At 27.7% G+C, this 20,829-nt stretch overlaps 2 protein-coding genes across 6 annotated transcripts; one reads left to right on the forward strand and one right to left on the reverse strand.

Annotated features, from left to right (window-relative positions):
* Nucleotides 1-10,212: 10,212 nt before the first annotated feature.
* Nucleotides 10,213-17,151, forward strand: LOC107163954 (sodium/potassium-transporting ATPase subunit beta-1-interacting protein). Of its 5 annotated transcripts, none has more exons than XM_089218687.1 (9): nt 10,213-10,587; nt 10,646-10,858; nt 12,088-12,225; nt 12,325-12,405; nt 12,539-12,742; nt 12,807-12,864; nt 14,242-14,355; nt 14,435-14,635; nt 14,712-17,151. In XM_089218687.1, the coding sequence occupies exons 2-9, from the start codon at nt 10,811-10,813 to the stop codon at nt 14,990-14,992; spliced, it is 1,125 nt and encodes a 374-aa protein (XP_089074813.1). In that variant the 5' UTR covers nt 10,213-10,587; nt 10,646-10,810; the 3' UTR covers nt 14,993-17,151. The 5 variants fall into 5 exon arrangements, with proteins under 5 accessions (XP_089074813.1, XP_015367091.1, XP_015367090.1 ...); XM_015511605.2 differs by having other exon boundaries at nt 10,213-10,461; XM_015511604.2 differs by having other exon boundaries at nt 10,213-10,397; nt 10,462-10,858.
* An 889-nt stretch (nt 17,152-18,040) lies between these two features.
* On the reverse strand, nt 18,041-20,526 carry LOC107163947 (leucine carboxyl methyltransferase 1). The gene is made up of 5 exons (XM_015511595.2): nt 19,710-20,526; nt 19,408-19,591; nt 19,093-19,334; nt 18,591-18,700; nt 18,041-18,523 (listed from the first exon to the last, which is right to left on the reverse strand). Exons 1-5 carry the CDS (start codon nt 19,905-19,907, stop codon nt 18,325-18,327), a joined length of 933 nt encoding a protein of 310 aa, XP_015367081.2. The 5' UTR covers nt 19,908-20,526; the 3' UTR covers nt 18,041-18,324.
* Nucleotides 20,527-20,829: the final 303 nt, after the last annotated feature.

The following is a 20,829-nucleotide window of genomic DNA, read 5'->3' on the forward strand; positions in this document are numbered from 1 at the left end:
TTTAGTACGCAAGTACGTCGTTATGAAAAAATCGTATGGTAATAATATGGTAACCCCCCCCCCCACCATTAAAAATTCTGCGTACGCCACTGGCAATAAGATCTATTGTGAGCATTGATGCTACTAAGATAATTCTAAAAGAATTTAATAAATGGAAATTTGGTGTCGAAGGAAGGGTGCCAGTATGTAAAACAAACATCTCAAAAACATAGTAGAGATAAAGAATATATATATACTACTTTTGTCAAAGATCTTTTAATTCAAGGACTACTAATAATGTAAGAAATTTAAATTAATTCATACAATATGTAAAAAAATAAATATCAATGATATTAAATACTTAGGTAATAAAATAGGGTAAAAAAAGTTCAAAACGTGGAGGGTCTGTAAAAACTGGGTATGTATGCCCATCAAATATAGTAGTACAATTATTGGTTAGTAAGTTCTGAAAAAGATAATAATATTAAATATAAAGTGGAAAAGAGTTACTCATCATGTAGTTTTGAATGTGGTATACGCTGTGATATGTGTCATATTTGTATACATTCTTACTAATGTACTGGCTTGAATAATGTTATTAACTATAACATTTGTAAACACATTCATACATACACTACAACCAGTGGCGGCGTGAACTATTTTATTTCATGAGGCAAATATAGAAGCTAGTCGCTAGTGGTTAACCACCACCACCTAAATTAAAAAAATAGTTATTCACGCCGCCACACTGACTACAACACCAAGTGAACCAAACCTAAAGTGACCAGACGTCCCGATTTTGGCGGGACAGTACCGATTTTCAAGTAGGTGTCCCGCTAAATATTATGATCAAAGCGGGACAGAAAACTGTACCGACTTATACTTTTCGACCCTAATTGTTCAGAATTTTATAATTTTTTGAAAAAATTCTCCTATATTGCTCAAAAGCTATTACATCAAATGATAAATACCATTCTCATAAATAATAAAATATACTATTATTATTATTATTATTATATTACTTTTAATGTTACTTGTGTACAGGCGCGTAGCTGGATATTTCTAAGGCCCCCCCCCCCGGTTTTTTTCAAAATTAATTGAAAATTATACACACAAAATTGATAACTTTACGTAGGTATATTTAAATTTTAAATTTTTCACATACATATTATTATAATTAATAAAAAAAATAAAAAAAGGCGGGTAAGTCGTGGATGTCGCTTTGCTGTACAGTAGGTTACAAGAAGGTTACTGTAATGGATGGAATTAAATTTGAATCCAATGATATAATTATATCATTGTATACGAAAAACGATTCTGAGCGAAGACGGTTTATCTGTCTAGGATATATTATAGATTATTAAAAATTTTCAAACCTTAGATTTAAAAAGAAAATTTTTTATGAATAAATTTCTAGTTTGAAATAATTTGCGAATTTTCGTGATTTTCGTGATTTTTACATGTTGTCAAAATTCAAACTTTGAATCCTTGTAAAAAAAAATTGTGACCATGAATTTATTTTATTTTTCAACTGCTATTGTTAAAATGTGTTAGAAGCATTGTATTAAATTTTCAAGCTTATTTTCTACCGAACAAATAATTTTTTATCGATATTTATAGAAAAAAAAACTAAAAAAGTTGAAAAATTAAAATGTCAGTTAACAGCTCAAAACAAATCTAAATATTTTGAAAATGTTATCAAATATATGAAATATCTATATAAACATTCAGTGAAAATTTCAAGAATCTGCGGTCATTTGTTATAGACTTTTAGAGTTACACCAAAATAAGAAAATCACGCTAAATGTGAAATCCAGTGGAAATCCAGTGGAAATCCAATGTTGTATAAATTTAAATTTCAAATGCTCATAAAAATTTAATTTGAATTTCCGGTGGACTTTTTATTTGTGATAAAGATTGAAAAACTTGTAAGGAATCTTGTATTAAATTTTGAAATCTTAGATTTAAAAAGAAATTTTTTTATGAATTTCTAGCTTAAAGCTTAAAATAATTTGTGAATTTTCGTGATTTTTACGTATTTTGTCAAAGTTAAAACTTTGAATGCTTATAAAAAAAAAATTGTGACTATGAATTTATTTTATTTTTCTACTGCTATTGTAATAATATGTTAAGAGCCTTGTATTAAATTTTCAAGCTTTTCTGCCTAACAAATAAATTTGCTATCGATATTAATTTTAAAAAAACTATAATAATGATCGAAAATTTCAAATGCCTATGAATAGTTCAACTTAAGTCGAAATTTTTTGAAAATTGCATGGTGGATAGAATATACTTATATAAATATTCGGTGAAAATTGCATGTATCTATGGTCGTTCGTTTTAAAGTTACATCAAAAACCAAAATCGATTTTGTCGAAAAATGAGAATATATATAAAAATAAGATTATTTCACTTTTTAATCGAACGAGGTACTGAAGTCAAAAATCGAAGCATTTTTACTGCCCCAAAACGTGATGACAGACACAAAAAATAAAAACACACATCATGGTAAAATCAATACATTCATCGCTCCGCTCAGAATCTAAAATAAATTTTAATTTAGTTTATTTAATGCGTCTATTTTTTAAAGCTGGAGTATCAATTTTTTCGTCTGTGGTTACGACTAAATCCCGATGAATATTCATAACTGCTAAGCCGTTCAACCGATTTTTACCAGTTGTGTTCCTCAAATATGTTTTTAAACGCCGTAATGAGAATAATCAAATAATCAATAATTAAGAGGTTGTAAATGTTTTCTTACACGCTGCATGAAACGAGTAATCGATAAAACGTCACAGAACGGTCTAAAATAGTAATTGATGCCGGATCCCGGCTTTACATTATTGTTATCGTAATATAAAGTAATATACTTCATTTTGATATATAAGTAGCCTCTGGTTCCTTTTAAATACTTGTCCCGCTTTTATAGAATTATTATCTGGCCACTTTAACCAAACCAAATATTAAACTTTGAATCAAAAGTTCCTTTTTTTTTTTTTTCTATGGTATAGAGGTATCGACACTGTAATGACACCAGTTAATTAACCATTAGTGATATATCGTGGCTTAATGAATATTACAAATAACACTGATGATTATAATAACAGTAAAATAAAAAATAAAATAGAGAAGATATTTGCAGGAATGTGCAATCGATCAAATTTAAATAACGAAGACCAGAATAATGCTCTAAAAGAATACTTGATATATTAGCTAAAAATAGACTTGAGTTTAAAAAAAATTCAGATGAATTTTATATATGCGCGTTTTATGTAAAAAAAAAATTGGAAACGACTACTATGTCCTCTGCTAAGGAATAATTATCAAAAAATCTTTAAAAGATTGCACTGATGAAATAATTAACATAAGCAAATCTAAGTTTGACCACTCTTACATTTAAATAATATTATTTTATTTTTTTACTTAACAAAGACTATTGACTAATGTTTATATTTACACAATTATACATTATTTTTACAATTTGCATATTATTTATACACACTATATATAATTATACTAACTAATTTGTGATTTAATATTTTTTAACATGTATAATTTACTGTAGAAAGTAATTTTATATAATGTATACTTTAAAAGAATTTTGTGCTTAAATGTTGATTAATTTAAATAATAAATTAAAAGTACATTATTGACAATTTTGTCTCTATAAATTATATTTTAAAACCATACCTATTCTAATTGATTTAATATAATAACAGTTATACTCAGTTATTCTTTTCTATGGTTATACTTGCTCAATAATGAACATACTGTACAGCAGTACGACAGAAACACTTCAAACGTTCAAACCATGATAAAATAAACAGGTATGTCAGCCATAGATAATGTATATATTATCTATGGTTTTTTCCCGTGAAGATCTTTAATATCTATGGTGAAGATCCATTCCATAGAAAAGAGATTAAATAGAAAGGCGACTCCCGTGAAACGTTTTGATACTAAGTTCGATACTAGCGCTCCCGACGGTTGTCTTAATTACTAAACAATCGATTGTCAACCATCGATATTACTGATAGAATATCGATATTTATACTATTGTATCGATATAATTGCTATCGAAATTATTTTAAAAATTAAGAATAAAATTTTCAAATATTCTAAATAAAATAAAATAATATACTAAATTCATTATGTCAATAAATATTTATTAAGTCATAAAACATAAAATGTATACAATTATTTACATAGTACAAACATAATTTTTGTCATAAAATATTAGAATATATACAATTATTTACAAAGTACAAACATAATTTTTGTCAGGGTTATAGATTTATACATAATAATATCTACGTAAATATTTAATTAAAAACATCAAAATATTAGTTCAAAATACAATTAATTATTTACTATTTTTTTACATTGTGTCATTGTTATCATAAAATACAATTAATTTAATACAGAGGTATTTGCTAAAGGTAAATTAATGCAATAATTTTGTCTATACATAATTAACATTTTGCCGTAACAAAACCCTTTTTTTTTTTGAATATTTATCATGATAAGAAATAGCAGCAAGTTTTATAGGATCAGAAGTGCAGTTGTTTTTTTCTCCTTTACTCAAAATACGATTTATATGGTTTACATAGGAATAAATTAATAGTTTACAAGCTGTTTTGAGAAAAATTTTAAATAAATCATGTTCACTGCAAACTAAATTTTGGATAGGCACATTCTGAGAAACACAAATGAATACAATTCACCAAATGCATTATTTTTATATACATACTTATGGAAATTAGAATTAAACAGATTTATTATCAAACTGTACACATCTATTGTTTCTTTATCCGGGTAAAATAAGTGACATTGTGAATATTGGCGTTCTTGAATTAAAAAATGTTCATCCAAAGGATAAGTAGCACAAAGTTTTGAAATGCAGGTAGAACAATTTTTAGTCAATTGCTTTACTTTTTTAATAATCCACCCACTAACATAAGCTCTACTGCCAGAGGTTATAATATTATCGTTATTGGGTGGCATTGACACTAAAGTAGTTTGTAATTGGTCATTACAATCAGCTTCTTCAACAACAGATTCAATTGGTATTTCATTGAATAAAAATTCTTTTAAATTATCTAAGACTCCATCGCAGTCGTCGTCTTCACAGTTTGCACCAACGGAATGATTAGATGTAAAATTATTAATAACAAGAGCTTTAAAAGAAGAAATGAAGTTCGCAGGGGTTGGGTTAATATTTCGTATTCCATGACTTCTTATTGAACCAAAAAAGTTTTCAATAGGGTCCTGGTTGAAATTTCTAAGTAAAACATACTTGAAACCATCTTTCAATAGTCTTTTACAAATTAACTGCATTCCTTTAATAGTTCTTGTCCAATTTGAAACTGATGGAATTGATTTATTTGTTTCATACTTCATGGTACTTAGGACATCAAGACATTTTGGCCAAAACTTCCAATGAGGTGAATTTAATGTTACTGCACTACTAAGCTCTTTACCTGGGCTAGGCTTGATCACATTTCCGTTGGCACTGTCAAAAAGGTTGTCAATAAATAGGCATAATTGGCCAGTATCTTCTGCCCCAGAGTCAATGCCTTTGTATTCTATAACAATTAATAAAAACTATAAGTACTGTATAAAATGAAAAATAACATTAATTGTTCAAGCAATAACATAAGTTGAAAATAATATTGTTTCATGTTTTTAAATGGTTTGTTACAAATATATATATAGCTTACCAGTGAAGTTAGAGTTGTTTGTCATTAAGGCCATTCTCTTCATGATTGCTCCAACACGCTGACTGAAGACTTGGGCTGCAATTGATACCTTCATTTTTTTAATTTTTTCTGGATAAACATGAGAGTCAGAAAGCTTAGGTACAAGACGGTCTCCCTCTGTACTTTGGTCTTTATCAAATTCATAAAATTGAATAATATGTTTCCACGATGCTTTTCTCTGTTTATTTTCATATGTGAAATTTAAGTCTTTAGTTATAAGATTATTCCGCAGACCTTTTAGCAAATGTGGGACATCAAAAAGTGGAATTATTTCTTGACCACCAATTTGGAAACCAAATGTATCATTTTTTTCCACTGCTTTAAGATTAGAAGTATCTTTAGTTTCTTTTATTAACCGATTGATAGCAGCAACATTGGATGGGGCTTGATCACAAACTGTAGAAATTACAGTAAGGCCTGTTGACTGCACTGCTTTAATAACATCTTTAAGTATAGTTGATAAATTAAGACTGTTCATGCTGCTATTGGTCAAATAAAAAGCAACTGGTTGTTTAAACTTTTTTCTGATTCCTCTCACCATAAAAACAAGTGCTTTATCAGAAAAATTTGGTAAACAATTATTGTTACCTAGGTCTTCAAATCCAATAACTTTTCCATTTTTTTCAGTAAATTGCAATGATGAAGAAATTGAGATTTCATCAAAAATGACTGAACAATAACGATCTAGCTTATTTTTCAATTTCTTTACTGCAGTTTTCAAATGATCAAATATCCTTTTATTGATTCCTGTATCAAACGGTATTTTATTCAATAAATCCATAATTGATTTCCGGGAAGGAAGAGCGAAGACCTTTGAAAGTGTTTTATACGCTTTTCCACTCTGCTTGAACAGAGACAGGGCAAACACTTTATCATCTACTGTGAAACGTCTTCCACGCGGCTTCTGTGGTTGCATTCTAATTTGAGACTCAATAAATTGTCTAGTGAACTGGTTTAGTCCACATAAAGACTTTTTATTAGTATTTATAAATTTATCAGCCATTTTTAGTCGAGTTCTAGTTTCTGTGTATCGTTTGTGTACAACTAAATTTTTTTGTCTATAGATTTTGACAGCATCATAAAGAAGACTTTTTCTTGGAGTCAATTGTGATTTTCTACACATGTTCATCTCTACCAACAAACCCTTAACTTTGTTTTTTTTTCTGATTTGTTTAGATTGACACGATAAAACATCTGTACTGATAACTAAAATCAAAATTTGATTAATAATAAAACAAAAAAACATTCAACCCATTTATAGTTACCTTCATTTCTAGGTTCATCAGATACACTTGGATTTGAATTGGGTATTTCACTTTCACTTATTCCAACTAAACTAATATCCATGGTATCAGATACACTTGGATTTGAATTGGGTATTTCACTTTCACTTATTCCAACTAAACTAATATCCATGGCATAAGAATCTTCAGGATCTCTAAATGCTGCCATAGTTATACCTAAAATGATAGTAAAAATTGTGTTAGATAATTTAACTAAAACAATAATTTGAATATTAAAAAAAGTTTTTACTTTTATCAATACTGATGTTCATTGCCATAGAGTCTTCAAGATTGTCTACTATATTAATCATGTCTTCTTCAATTATACCTAAATCCAAATTTACCTTTAATTAATAATGTGCTGCAATATCAAAATAAAAAGAAACAAGTGTACATTTTTACACCAACAATAAACTTAATAGCAAAATATCATGCACTACATTTTTTTTTTAAATAATCAACTCATGCTCATGCACTACAGTCACTAAAGGCATTCTCTATTGATTATGGTTATTGCAAACGGTACTCATTATCAATGCTATTATATAACATGTAAACAAACTAGTAATAGCATGCAATATTCCAAAACATTTTAAAATAAATAAATAAAAAAACTCACTCACTAAGGTGAAGCAAAATATCAACAAAACCATTTTTTAGTGTTTATAATATTTATGCATAATTGCACCATATTACAGTTGACGGTGTTTATACATGACAAAAATTGTACTTACGTACAAAAAAAGTTTTTTTTTTCGTATGGTTGGATAATTTTTCATTGATTAGATAAATTGTCAAACCATAGAAATGTAATTTAAACTTTTTGATACAACCAATACTTGATTTCAACCGTTTGATTAAAACTGATGTCAAGTATTGGCTATATGCACCCAATACGTAGATATCTTATTATCTTAAGTTATAGGAATAACTAAGAAGTAAGAACATTTAGGCTGACAAAACATATATCACTATAGAACATATAAACAAAAAAACAAATATTACAAAATATTGAAAATTTCAACATATTATATAAACTTAAAATAATATATTTACCTGGTAAATTCAGAGTTGGCAATGAATTAGTAATCAACTTTTTAAATCCAGGACTTTTACAAGTTTCTTCAAAATGCTTATCACACATAACAAAAGATTTATAAACTATGTCAATTGGTTTATTTAATAATTTGTTATTTCCTGATCTCTTCACCCAAGCGTCAAATGTGTTTTTTTCTTTTGGAAACCTATGACGAAGAACAGTTTTGTCAGTGTATTTGGTGTCACAACCAATCACAACACAACTATTTGACGGCATGGCGAAACAGTAACAATTATTCACCAAAACTATTAATTTAACAATTAAAAACAAAAGCAAGTTAAATTGAAAATCGTTAAAACGGAACAGTTTTGAAAAATTAGTAAAACCGTTATGGCGTTGCGTTATGTGGTTATGTCGATACTCGATGACGCGTCACTAGATGTAAACAAAATTACTGCCGAGTGCTGGAACGGCAAAAACAGAGTGACCCGTCACGCAAATATTTATAATTGTACGCGACATATATTACGTTGGTATGGCGCGTGTCTTAAAAGTGTATATCAGACCCACCGTATAGAGTTATACCCCCCTGATCCATTCGTTAACAAAACTACAAAACAAACAAACAAGTGTACCGAGCGGACGAGCCTGCAGCTGCAGCTGCTGTAAACACTGTCTAGACCAGAGGTTCCCAAACTTTTCATACTTGTGGCGCCCTTTTAGAACTGAAGTTTGCTCATAGTGCCCTTAATAAAATGTATGACCTTTTTCAAATAAAATAGATAAAATAATAAACATGTATAATTTTCAATAGATAATATGGAAATATTTATTTTATATAATTATATACCCTGAAATATTTAATTTTAACTTTATTAGGTAAAGTATAAATTAGACATAGTTTATTTGTAGAAAACAATTAAATAAAAATCGATCCATAATAATTAAACACAGAACAAAGTCACATCTTAAAGAAAATCACAGAACTTACTAAATATATATTCTTAAGAAACTTGAACAAAATATTATACCATACCAAGACTAATACCGAAGTGTATAAGGTAAGAAATACTAAATAGGTAGGTACTAGTGTAGTAGTGTACTACTAACGTCTAACGCAGAAATTGTATTTCACCAGACGGCAGACACGAACAGTCGTTTATCTTCATCAAATAAAATAATTGAATCGCGGAAAAAATGGCCACGGAACCCCCCCCCCCCCCCCTCAAAAAAAACCCAAACTAAAAAATACACCCCGGAAAAATAACCCACGGAAAAAAAGCCCAAAAAAATATATTATACATAATGTATTTACATTTATATATAGATACATATTTTAAATAATATACATAGTATTTAATTAATTTTTTTAAACTTTTTAACTTAAGTTAAATTTTGTATTGTTTTAACTTAGCTTTTTATAGTAATTATCATTATTGTACAGCTAAGTTAACTTACAAGTAAATCATGTGATTTGGGTAGTTAAAGGTAACACCAGCGTGTAGCTGAATTAACTTTATAGTTCAACCCTTCAACCTAAATAAGTTATATTTAAAATAGCTATAATGTCAAAATCATTTTGTATTAAATATTGATTCTAATAATTGTATTAATAAATGAGTTAAATTAATCCAAGTAAATTATTATTAATTAACCCTTAATGGCCTTAATAAGTGTTTTGTTGTTAATTCAACACTTGATTTGTACGTGTGATAATTAACAATACAATCTATATTATTATGTTACCACAAGTCCAGAAACGTGAATATTTTGTTCTTATGTTTTGTTAAAAATGTATAATTCTATATTTCTATCACAGAAATAAAAATATTATATGATTGTAAATCCATTGTATAATCAACAATCAACAATATTTTATAAAATATTACAATTTACAATGATTGCACTTTAATTTTCTTGGGCTTTTTTTCCGTGGGTTTTTTTCTAACCGTGTTCGTCGTCGTAAAATATCGTTGTTTATTTTTAGACCATATAACATGGTCGGCAATGAGGCACAGCCGCGGCTCCCCTGACAAAGTGACAACACATCGCGGCGCACAGTTTGGGAACCTCTGGTCTAGACGGTAGTGAGTGGTGCTGTGTACCAACTACCCACTGGCCATTACAACGACAAGTTGTTGTATTTAATAATGTAATCACATCCTGAAAATTGTAACGCACCTGCCACCTGTCCTGTCCTGTCCTGTCCTCCAGCCATGTACTCGTATAAGTGCATTGCGCATGCATATCCCCACTCTCCACACGTCTGTTCGTTATTTTAATATCGTGTTTCGCGAGATTCGTACTGACTCACACAACACAGTCGCTCTTGATACAGTAAATTATCGAGTAAAATATTTAATCATAATACGCAAAACGCAATACATTCGTTTATGTTTAGGTAATAGGTTGGTGTTATTATTATCTTCGTCAGCCGCTGTTCGATCAATCAATTTACCATTTAGTAATTTACTCGTATGGACCAGTGTCTCGACTTCAGACGGACATCGGTACATCGGGTTCGACTGTAGGACTGTGAATTTGCCATTTGGCATTGTCTTTTCAATCGCGATATTCGTACACAGGTATCATCATCGTTGTCATCTAACCGGAAGTACGATTGACTAATAACAATGGAACGCTTAGCTGGTCGTGATGATGCTACTGAAGATGACGCCTGCTCTCCACAACGGGAAATTGATTGTAAAACGTAGTAATTTACCGTAGCCTCGAACGCATACATTAATTTCATGGAATTTTGTAAATATTTGTTGCTCACCATTTTCCTGTTTCAAATGGTAATTATATCCGCTAGGAAGATTTCTGTTGGCTTATACACATGCATTTATGTGATACAATTATGTTGTTATTACAGTAATATAAAATGTTTCATGTCAGTCTTGTATCCTTTGTGTTAGTAAGTTATTTATAATATTGGTATATTGTGCTAAGTAAAGTGAAACACTTCTGGTCTTTAAATAAATAAGTACCTACTTATATAAATGTATTACTATAGTTATAGCAAGTATGAAGTAGGTACTATTAATGTCTATGGTAATCATAAAATGTGTTAGGTATCAATGTTAGTAATCTATAAAATATAATAAGCATTGAACAATTTGGAAATTACAGATGTAATATCCATTTCCATCTTGTTTGTGATATCTCGGCCATCATTATTGACTAAGTCCCTCTTCACAATTACATGTATGTTGTATGCTGCATTTTTTGATTTACATTGTTAAAGTTCATAATATATATAATCACTACATCAGCATGACACATTTACAGATTTTTAGTTTGAAATCATGTTCATAGTGAATGATTTCTAACTTCCAAATTTATAAATGACATACTGAACAACCTTAATATAATATACCTATATGTTTATTAAAGACTATCCCAATGTTACGACATCAGAAATAATAAGGGCGATTCTTTTTTTTTAGCCTTTTTTTGTCTCATGCAAATATTGCCACTTTTATTCTTATGTATTATTAATTGAAGTATATACTAATGTAAACTATTAGGTATACTATTTATTTTATAATTAATGACATGGACCTTTTATGATTACTCAAATATACATCTATTTATTTCAGAATTCCACAATTCTTAAGATAATTTGGTACTTTTCTGTTATCCCTACTACCGCTCGATGCCACGACTACCACTCGATGCCGCGACTACCGCTTGACGTTTTATTGATAATTTTGATGACTTTTTGTTTTATATATAATAACTCTACTGTGATTATTTATGTGATTGCTAATAATAAATGTTATACTAATATACATTATTTCTTAAATGGTAATTCATGATGTGTATTATGTATTAAAATAGGAACTATATGGATAGTACTATGGTAGTCGAAACGACAGAATTGAGTTTGTCGCAGCATCAGCAAGGTAGTCGAGATAACAGAATTGAGAGTTGCGGTAGTAGGGATAACAGAAAAGTACCAATTATTTATTTATATGAAAAAAATAAATATTTCACTAATTAATATATAATTTATCATTTGCAGGTTTCAGTTGGAGCAAGACAAGCATTTGATTTTCTCGGATTTATGTGGGGATCAGTATTAGCAAATTTTTTTGAACTTTTGTTTATTATTTTTGGAATATTTGGTGTACTGCAATCAGATGTATTATACTTATTATCGGTATGTCACATTTTATTGATGCTTGATAAAATGTAGATTACATTATAATTTTATTAGTTATTAGTTGGCCCTTTTGATTTATTACTTATTTTATTATAGTATTCAGCATGGAGTATTGTTTGGTGTATTTGGAATATATTTGTAGTTTTATATTATTTGGAATTTTCAATTTTTAGTGATGTAAGTATGTTACCAATAAAGTTTAATTTTGCAATAATAAAATAAAAATCTTAGATTGTTTGTTTTTGATGTTATAAAATGTCTACAGTCATTTCAATTTGAAAAAAATGATTTATTACCTATTATATTATAGGGTTTTGATGTGATGAGTCTTGGTGCAAATAGTGTTAGTTGGTGGGAATCTAATGGTCCTGGTTGCAGAGTATTCTTTTATCCAAATCACACAGGCATTGAAGAAGATGCTATCAAGCCAGTTAGACCAGATTTGATCACTGGATGTGTTATGGATTATCAAAAAATTGAAACTGCTCAAGCGTCCTTACAAATACTTTTTGCTGTAAGTTTTTATTAATGCAATATTTAATTATATTTTTCCAACATTAACTTTTCTTTTTTTCTAGGTTTTTGGTATTCTTTGCAGCTTGTATGTATCATGTTGCTCAAAATCTAGAGATGAAGGTATGTTTATTATATACCTATAAATCAGAAAAATTAAACATGATAATAATTAATAATATGCAAATTTTATTTTTAGATTATGCGTATGACATTTTTAATTGCATTAGCGCTATACACACATTCATTGTAACTTACACATGCATTTAATCTCATGTATGCTTCATATTTTATTTTGGTAACAGCAGCTAAAATATTAAAAATGGACTATCTAACTTTTTAATTTTAATCTAAGTTATAATTAATAGAATATTCTCACATTCTGTTAAGAAATAATGTGATTGTCTTAGAGAATACCATTACACCATTTATTTCCTTTCTCTGACCCACATGGCAAGTTTTTCCTCTACATTTCCAATATAATTTTGTTGTTTTTTAATACATATTAGCGTGAATTAACCTATTATACAATTTAAACATATTTTTTTTTTTTTAATTCTTGTTAACTTATTTAATCTGATAATTATAAATTTACCATTTTATTAATGTACATAATCATTCAGAACACCAATAAGTGTCTACATTTTATATTCCGCATTATTCTAGGTTATGTTCCATGGTAAAATAAAAGAACAATAATATTTTTTAGTACCTATAGGCTATAATACACGATTTTGTTCGTTCAAGATAAGTTCCATCGTTCAAAAAAAATTGTGTTAAGATTTTAATTAAAAATGTTGGGTAATGGTTAATTTTAATCATAAAATGTGATAATTATTAAGTAAATTAATTATTAAAAATTAAAAACCTGTTAACTATTGGAAATTAATAGTTATAAATGATATTCGTTTAAGAGGACGCCACACCCGCATGTGTTGTCTCCGTCTTACAAACGTATAATATGGCAAAATCTGTTAAGCGCGGGACAACTTTTCTCCCTCAATATTTATAATAGAATTTTCAAAATTTCACAACGCATAGGTAAGAACTTTATCTGTGTCATAGCGTCGTTATTTTTTTGATAGCACAAACCAATAATTTTAAGTAATTTAATGAAAAATTAATGTATTTTCTTAAGCTTATAACTTTAATTATATTTATGTTATCAAAAAAATAACGACGGTATGACACAGATAAAGTTCTTACCTATGCATTGTGGAATTTTGGTAATTCTACTATAAATACAAAGGGAGTAAAGTTGTCCCGCGCTAAACAGATATTGCTATGCTATACGTTTGTAAGACGGAGACAACACATGCGGGTGTGGCGTCCTCTTAAGAGAAACCAAATGTATGTTTGACATTATTTTAATTCATAGATTAAAGTAAAATGTGTTCGTCTTCCCAATATATAACAAAGGATCTGATTTTTGACACTACAGATTCTATTGCACTTAAAAAAAAAATTTTCTGTGTTTAATATAAATTAATTATTTTTTAGGAATTTACTACAAGAGTAAGCAACCAAAAACTATTACACCAATATACTCTATTGAATATAGTTCACGCCGAGGAGATGAAATTGAAGAAATAAGCACCATCAGTGGCAGTGAAGGTAAAATTCATTTGAAATAGTATTTTTTTTAAATTTATTATAAATTAATATTATTTATATTAATGGCACTTCATACCAGATGGTGATTTAGATCCACAAAATTCTCATACTAAACCCATGACACCTAGACGAGTAAAACGAAGAAGTGTAACATCAAGGGGTACTCTACCTCCTCCACATCAAGCGCCACCGCCATATCTTAGACGACAATCTAGCTCTCAATATTCTAGTCGAAAACATAAAAATCCTGTTTCTAGACTTATCCAACAACAGTATTCAAGTATGTGAATAAATAGTTATTAATTGTGTTATTACCTCTGTATTTATTATTTAATAAACTTAAAATTTTTTTTTAGATAATGGTTTGAACGATTCTTCAACATCTAATGATTCAAGTCATCCATTGTTCCCAGAATGTCGAGTTGAATTAAGACATGTCAACAGAGGCATTGTAAATCCTGCCTTAGACACAGAATCTGAACGTCCAACATCAGCGCGTTCAACATACTCAAATTTCCACGGAGCACGAGGTCGGCCCAGACAAGTTAACACTCATTCCACTTTTTTTGCCCCATCAGATCAACCTCCACCAGCTTATCGTAGTAATGCTTCTGTTAATTCAGAAACTGTTATATAACTAGAACAAATGTAGAAAAAAGTTCAAAGTAGATACAATTTTAAGATCTCATTTTTGTTTTAATTATGTTACTACTTGTCTTAATGTAACTAAAAAAATGTATGGTAATTTATAATGCTACCTTCATTTTTTAAATGTGCTTATTTTTCTTATGTGTGTTCAATGATTTTTTTTAAAAAAAATAAGAGGCTAAAAGACACTTATTCCTACTATTTTACACTAAGATAATTGAATTATAGCAATATGATTAGAACAATGAATATACTTAAGTTTCAAAAGTTATTTTTCTAGAAATCATATACACTATATAGTAAACAGATTTTGTTATTATCTTGTAGTAACTATTATTAGCAAATTGCAGTTAGAAAAATTACAATTATTATTTCAAATATCATAATTTTAGTAAATTATATTAAAATTATAATAAATACTAAATAAGTATGGAAATGATTCTTAGTGAAAAATAAACTCAAGCTAATATTTTTTTTAAAAATGAAATAACAAAAAGTTAAATTGTTAAATGTAGAAAAAAAATGCATTTAGTTTGTTTGTAATATATCAAACTATGTAACTGTTAAATTTTCGTTTTTTTTTTTTTAATTTTAATAATTGGTACGCAATATTTATATTTAATTATTGATAGATTTTCTCAATGAAAATTTGTTTATATAAATTTGAAAAAATTAAAAATATTATGACGGCACATATTGAAAACAAATATGTACATTTTTAGAATATCTACAAATATTTTCATTGAATTGTTAAATTACTAAGATTAAATTAAAATGAGTTCTGTATTATAAAGTTAAATTAAATTAATGATTCTGATGATTTATATGTTTTCAGTGACTCAATTTAATTCAAAACATTTTACCTTAAAGTAATGAATTTAAAATCCAAGATTGTTTTTATGTAATATAATATTATTATTTATCAACTTTTTCTTATTGGATTAAAAAAAAATTTATGTATCAAAGTATAAAATAAAAGGGTTAATTTAAACAACGAAGTATTAATGGTGATCATTATTATTGCAATTTTCAAATCTGGCTATAGTTTTTATTTTTTACAATATATGTTTTCTTAGTATATACCAAAACTTGAAAGTGTTTATTATGATTGACTAAAATTTAGATAGTTCCTGTTATTAAACACAGTTAACGATAGAATTGCCAGTGTATAATTAATATAAATTGATGTATCATACATTGTGTCCTCTACTAGGTATATATGTTATTATATATTTAAAATAACAGCTCAAATAGTTTTTTCAAAAGTTAGTCAAGACTTGAGTTAATCAATTTTTAATTGACATTACTGTCACTTAAAAACTAAAATTATTTTGAATTATTAGATTTAAGAGGATGGTAGTTAACTATTTATTTTCTGCCTAACTCATGCGTAACACGTAAAATTTCTTTCTAAGTTCATTCATTTTTGTATCAGAATGAATTTGATTTATTATCAATCTTAAACAACTAAGTTTGAACATATCTGTGTTTGTACATTGGCTTTTATATAATTTTTCATTTTGTTTGTGATATTTTACATACTCATAACATTCATACATATTTTTTCCTTGTGTGTTTGGTAATAGATCAATTCACCTTTAATTATTTAACTAACAATAGAAAATTGTCCACGTTAGTTGTGTCTATGAGTCACAGAAAAAATAAATAGTGCGTTGAAATTCTAATAAATTATAGAGTATTTCTTACTATAATTTAAAAATATTTCATTAGTTGTAACATGTATTAAATATTCATACAGTTAGTTCAAATTTCAATATTTTAGTTATACAACTCTTACCGAATTAAAATTCAAAGTATATGTATGATTCTAAATATATTTTTATATAAGTGTATCAAATTTAAATTCTTATTTTTAATGTATTTAATATAATCTGCTAATTAAAATAATGCTAAAATTATATACTTGTTGATAAAAAGTTTTCTTAAAACAAATTAATAATTACAACAAACTTCTTTGTCCAAGTATCAAAATAAAGCAGGAAGACATAACATCGTTTTACAATGATTTCACCTTTATCAGAACATTTGTGTTCCGTCCACTTTTTGTAACTTTAGAATAAGTATAATTTTTAAATATGTAAAAAAATTTTTTATACCTTTGTTTTATTAAACTGTTCAGATAAATTATGAATGAGAAGTTTATAATTTAACATTCTACCTATGTATTTAAATATTTAATTTAAATGACGAATTTGTTTTTAAAGTGTTAACTAGCCTAATATTGTACAAAACAACTGATGTTTATTCAAGTGTTTTAAAAAAAATTATTTAGATAGGTTTTTTTTTTTAATTTTCAATTATTTTCATCTCATTTTGAAATAAAATTAGAGTATTATGTCTTATGCTTAAAATTTTTAAATCATACTTCAGTATTTATATTATTTGTAATAATTAATGATGTTAAATATTAAGGTTTTAAACACAATGTGAGATTTACCTAAACTCGGTAGTATGTACATTCCAAAATACTGTTTAGAATGCTTTAGTTATGATATATAAGCAAACAGAATTTCATATTAACCTTCCTAAATTTTAATCACTAACGCAAATAAATATTTAAACATTTATTGACAAATAAAAATATATGTTAGTAGTAAATTGTATTTTATGTACAAGTAAATACCAAATAATATATTCAAAGCTTTTATTTATGAAACTTAACATATAATTCAAAAAAGATACTTAGTTTACACAATATCTAATCAGTCTACTTATATTTAAACACCTTAACAAAAATATTTGAATATAAACTGTTTTGTCGTTCAGTGAATTAATGAAATAAATAAATATAGGGAAGACAAACACAATTACTTGTAGTTAATAGGTGTAAATAAGTAGGTACATTGTTTTATAAAAAATGTATTATTTAATGAACCATTTTAACAATTAATTAAGCCAAATAATTGTGATATATTTTTTTAAGATTCTTTTCTAACTTGGTGTATTTGTTTTTTGTTGCAATATACTGTATGTACTTAAAATTGTATGTTATATTATTTTTTCAAAATAAACAAGCTTATCAAAATTTTTCATTGTTGTGTATTGTAGTTTTAACCATTGATTATGAATACTTAATATTACTGCTAAATATTATGTTATTACTATTTAATATAAGATCAAATTATATAACCTTATTATATATTACACCATAGTATTATAATGAGATAAATTGTTAAAAAAAAAAAAAAAAAAAAAACAATTAGATGTAATTGAATATTAATATATAAATGTATGAAATTTTGTTCAACATCCAATATGCAGGTTATGAGCTAAGTCATTGATAACCTGCCGCTGTAACTGCTATAAATGATCCACGTCAGCCATGGTTATGCCTTTCCAGGCTATTGTAATACAGTAGTGTTGTAACAATTGTTGAAGCAGTTCCAGTTCATCTAGCATTTCTAATCTTTCCATACGATATTTATCTTCTTCAGGCAAGTATTCATATACATTTATCATATTCCAACTTCGTGCGCTATCCCAACCAACTCTTACAAATCTATTTGACAAATAAAATATAAATATCTTTTAATTATTTTAAATAATGATTGAATGCTCACTCATACCTGTCCATTTGGGTTTGAGGGCTTAAACATGCATCAACACCAGCTAACTGACATCCTCTATTACGTAAGTTATCAAGCATGATTCTTCCAAAATTATCATTCATATTAACCTAAACAATCAATATTTACATTATAGACAATTTTATCTAGGTATAGAGCAGCGTTTCCCAAACTTTTTGCAAAAGCAACCCATAAATTGGATCTTTATTAGGTACGCGACCCCCAGCTAAATTTTAACATTGAGTTTTTTATAAAATACAATACAAATACAATATACTGAATAATAATAACTTAGTAAATATATATATATAAAAAAAAAATTAGTATAATAGAAAATTGCTTAATTTTGTATAGATTATAGAATTATAGAGTATGAAATAAAATATAACATGAGTATTTGTCAATTGCTAAAATAACTGCAATCGTAAGTGCGAGTACCCAACAAAAATTTTTGCGACCCATGGTTTGGGAAACGCTGGTATAGAGAACTTCAATTTTTTACTTGTTCATAATTAATAAAAAAAATGTCGTCAAACTTCTTAGCAATCCAGTGCAATAACATTGATGAACTTTCTGGCTCCATATAGACAAGAACGCATTCAGTTAAAAACATTGTGGGAACATCAAATTGTATGCCACTTTGAGTTAATTTCTTATCTAGTTCTGTCAGATTTCGAAGATCTGCTCCAATTATGTGATAATCAGGTGCATGTAAATCTGGTCCTATGATTTTGACTTCACCCTCTATATAATTAATAATTAGAGATTAATAAAAATAAATGTTGTACCAATAGTCATCAATTATTAGTCAACATACCGTGGGGACTAATGGTCTGTAATAAAATTTTATTTTTTTTTATTAAAAAACATTTTTTTGATGTAACTGAAGCAAAGTCAATTTCAATATAACTGTTAACTGTTATTCCACTATTTTTCAGTCTCCAGTAGAGAGTGTCGAACCCAGCACCAAGGTTAATGATTTGACAGTTTGATCCAGTTTTCTACAAAAACATAAAATTAAAAGTATTTAGATTAAACAATCAAGTGATGACTGCACTTATAAAGTATAGTTGATCATTATTCTTTGGAAATCTTCTTGAAGAATAAAAAAAAAAATACCTTTAAAAATTTGTCCATAAACATGGCGACACCTTTAGTACGAGCATAATATCCTCGATTAATCTCCGGCGTTTTACGTTCGTAGCCGGTAACAAAATACTGTATGAAATCATCTTGCCAATAGCCCATCTTCACAGCTGAATACTTGCACTTTGTCGCATCGCAGTTGGTTGCTTGCACTCCATCATCGAAAGACATATTTTAACTTCGGTAGATTAACAGTCAATTTGGATGTGTTACTGTAACTTAAATGTAAATATTCTGCAACACCAGAGATGGATACAAGCACATTGTGGAAAACAACGTTGGAATCTATCCAATAAAAATCATTCAATTGTGTTGAAAAAGTGAACCCAGAAAATCAGTTTGATTATTGAAAATCGAAATAAACACTAAAGATAATTGAATCTAGCATTAACCCTCAAACACCACAAGAGAGATTAATTGCAAATGCTACATTACAAATCCCAATTCTATGAATTTCCCATTTTCGATGTCTGTGTGACTATAATACTCATAAAACCTAATTTGTCTGATTTGTCTACACTATACTCCAGATTGCAATAGTTCAGTGGGCCAGTTGAATACTTTAAATTTTTTGTTACAATGCCTTATTGCTTAAATTTCAGACATTTCAATATTCACTATTCAATGTTCAATGTTATTGTATATAATTGTTGTTATCGTCTGACGTCTATCAACTGATTCATATTTCATACTACAGAATTTCACGGAATATAACCACAGCTGATTAGTGATTATATAATTATCTGTGATAAAAGTATATAACCACAGAATAGATTTAATCTATTCTGTGATATAACCATTAACCACACGGTCCACACCACTATCACGGAATAAATAAAATAATATTAATAATATTAATATTATTATGATCTAAAAATATAATAGTATTACCACATATTATTTAAAATGTTTTATATAATCTGTGGTATTACTACGATTTAAAAATATCTTGAAGTATAGCCAAGGTTGGGTACTGAGTACTGACTAGTGACTACTGATTTGAGTGATTTGTGACTTGTGTTTTGTGTATTCATCAGTAATCTGAAATATCTTATCATAAAACAGTTTTGCGCATGCGTAGTGATGACTTCGG

The sequence above is a fragment of the Diuraphis noxia genome, unplaced genomic scaffold, assembly GCF_037042655.1.
Source record: "Diuraphis noxia isolate RWA-SAM2 unplaced genomic scaffold, SU_Dnox_SAM2 contig0002, whole genome shotgun sequence".
Classification (NCBI taxonomy): Eukaryota; Metazoa; Arthropoda; class Insecta; order Hemiptera; family Aphididae; genus Diuraphis; species Diuraphis noxia.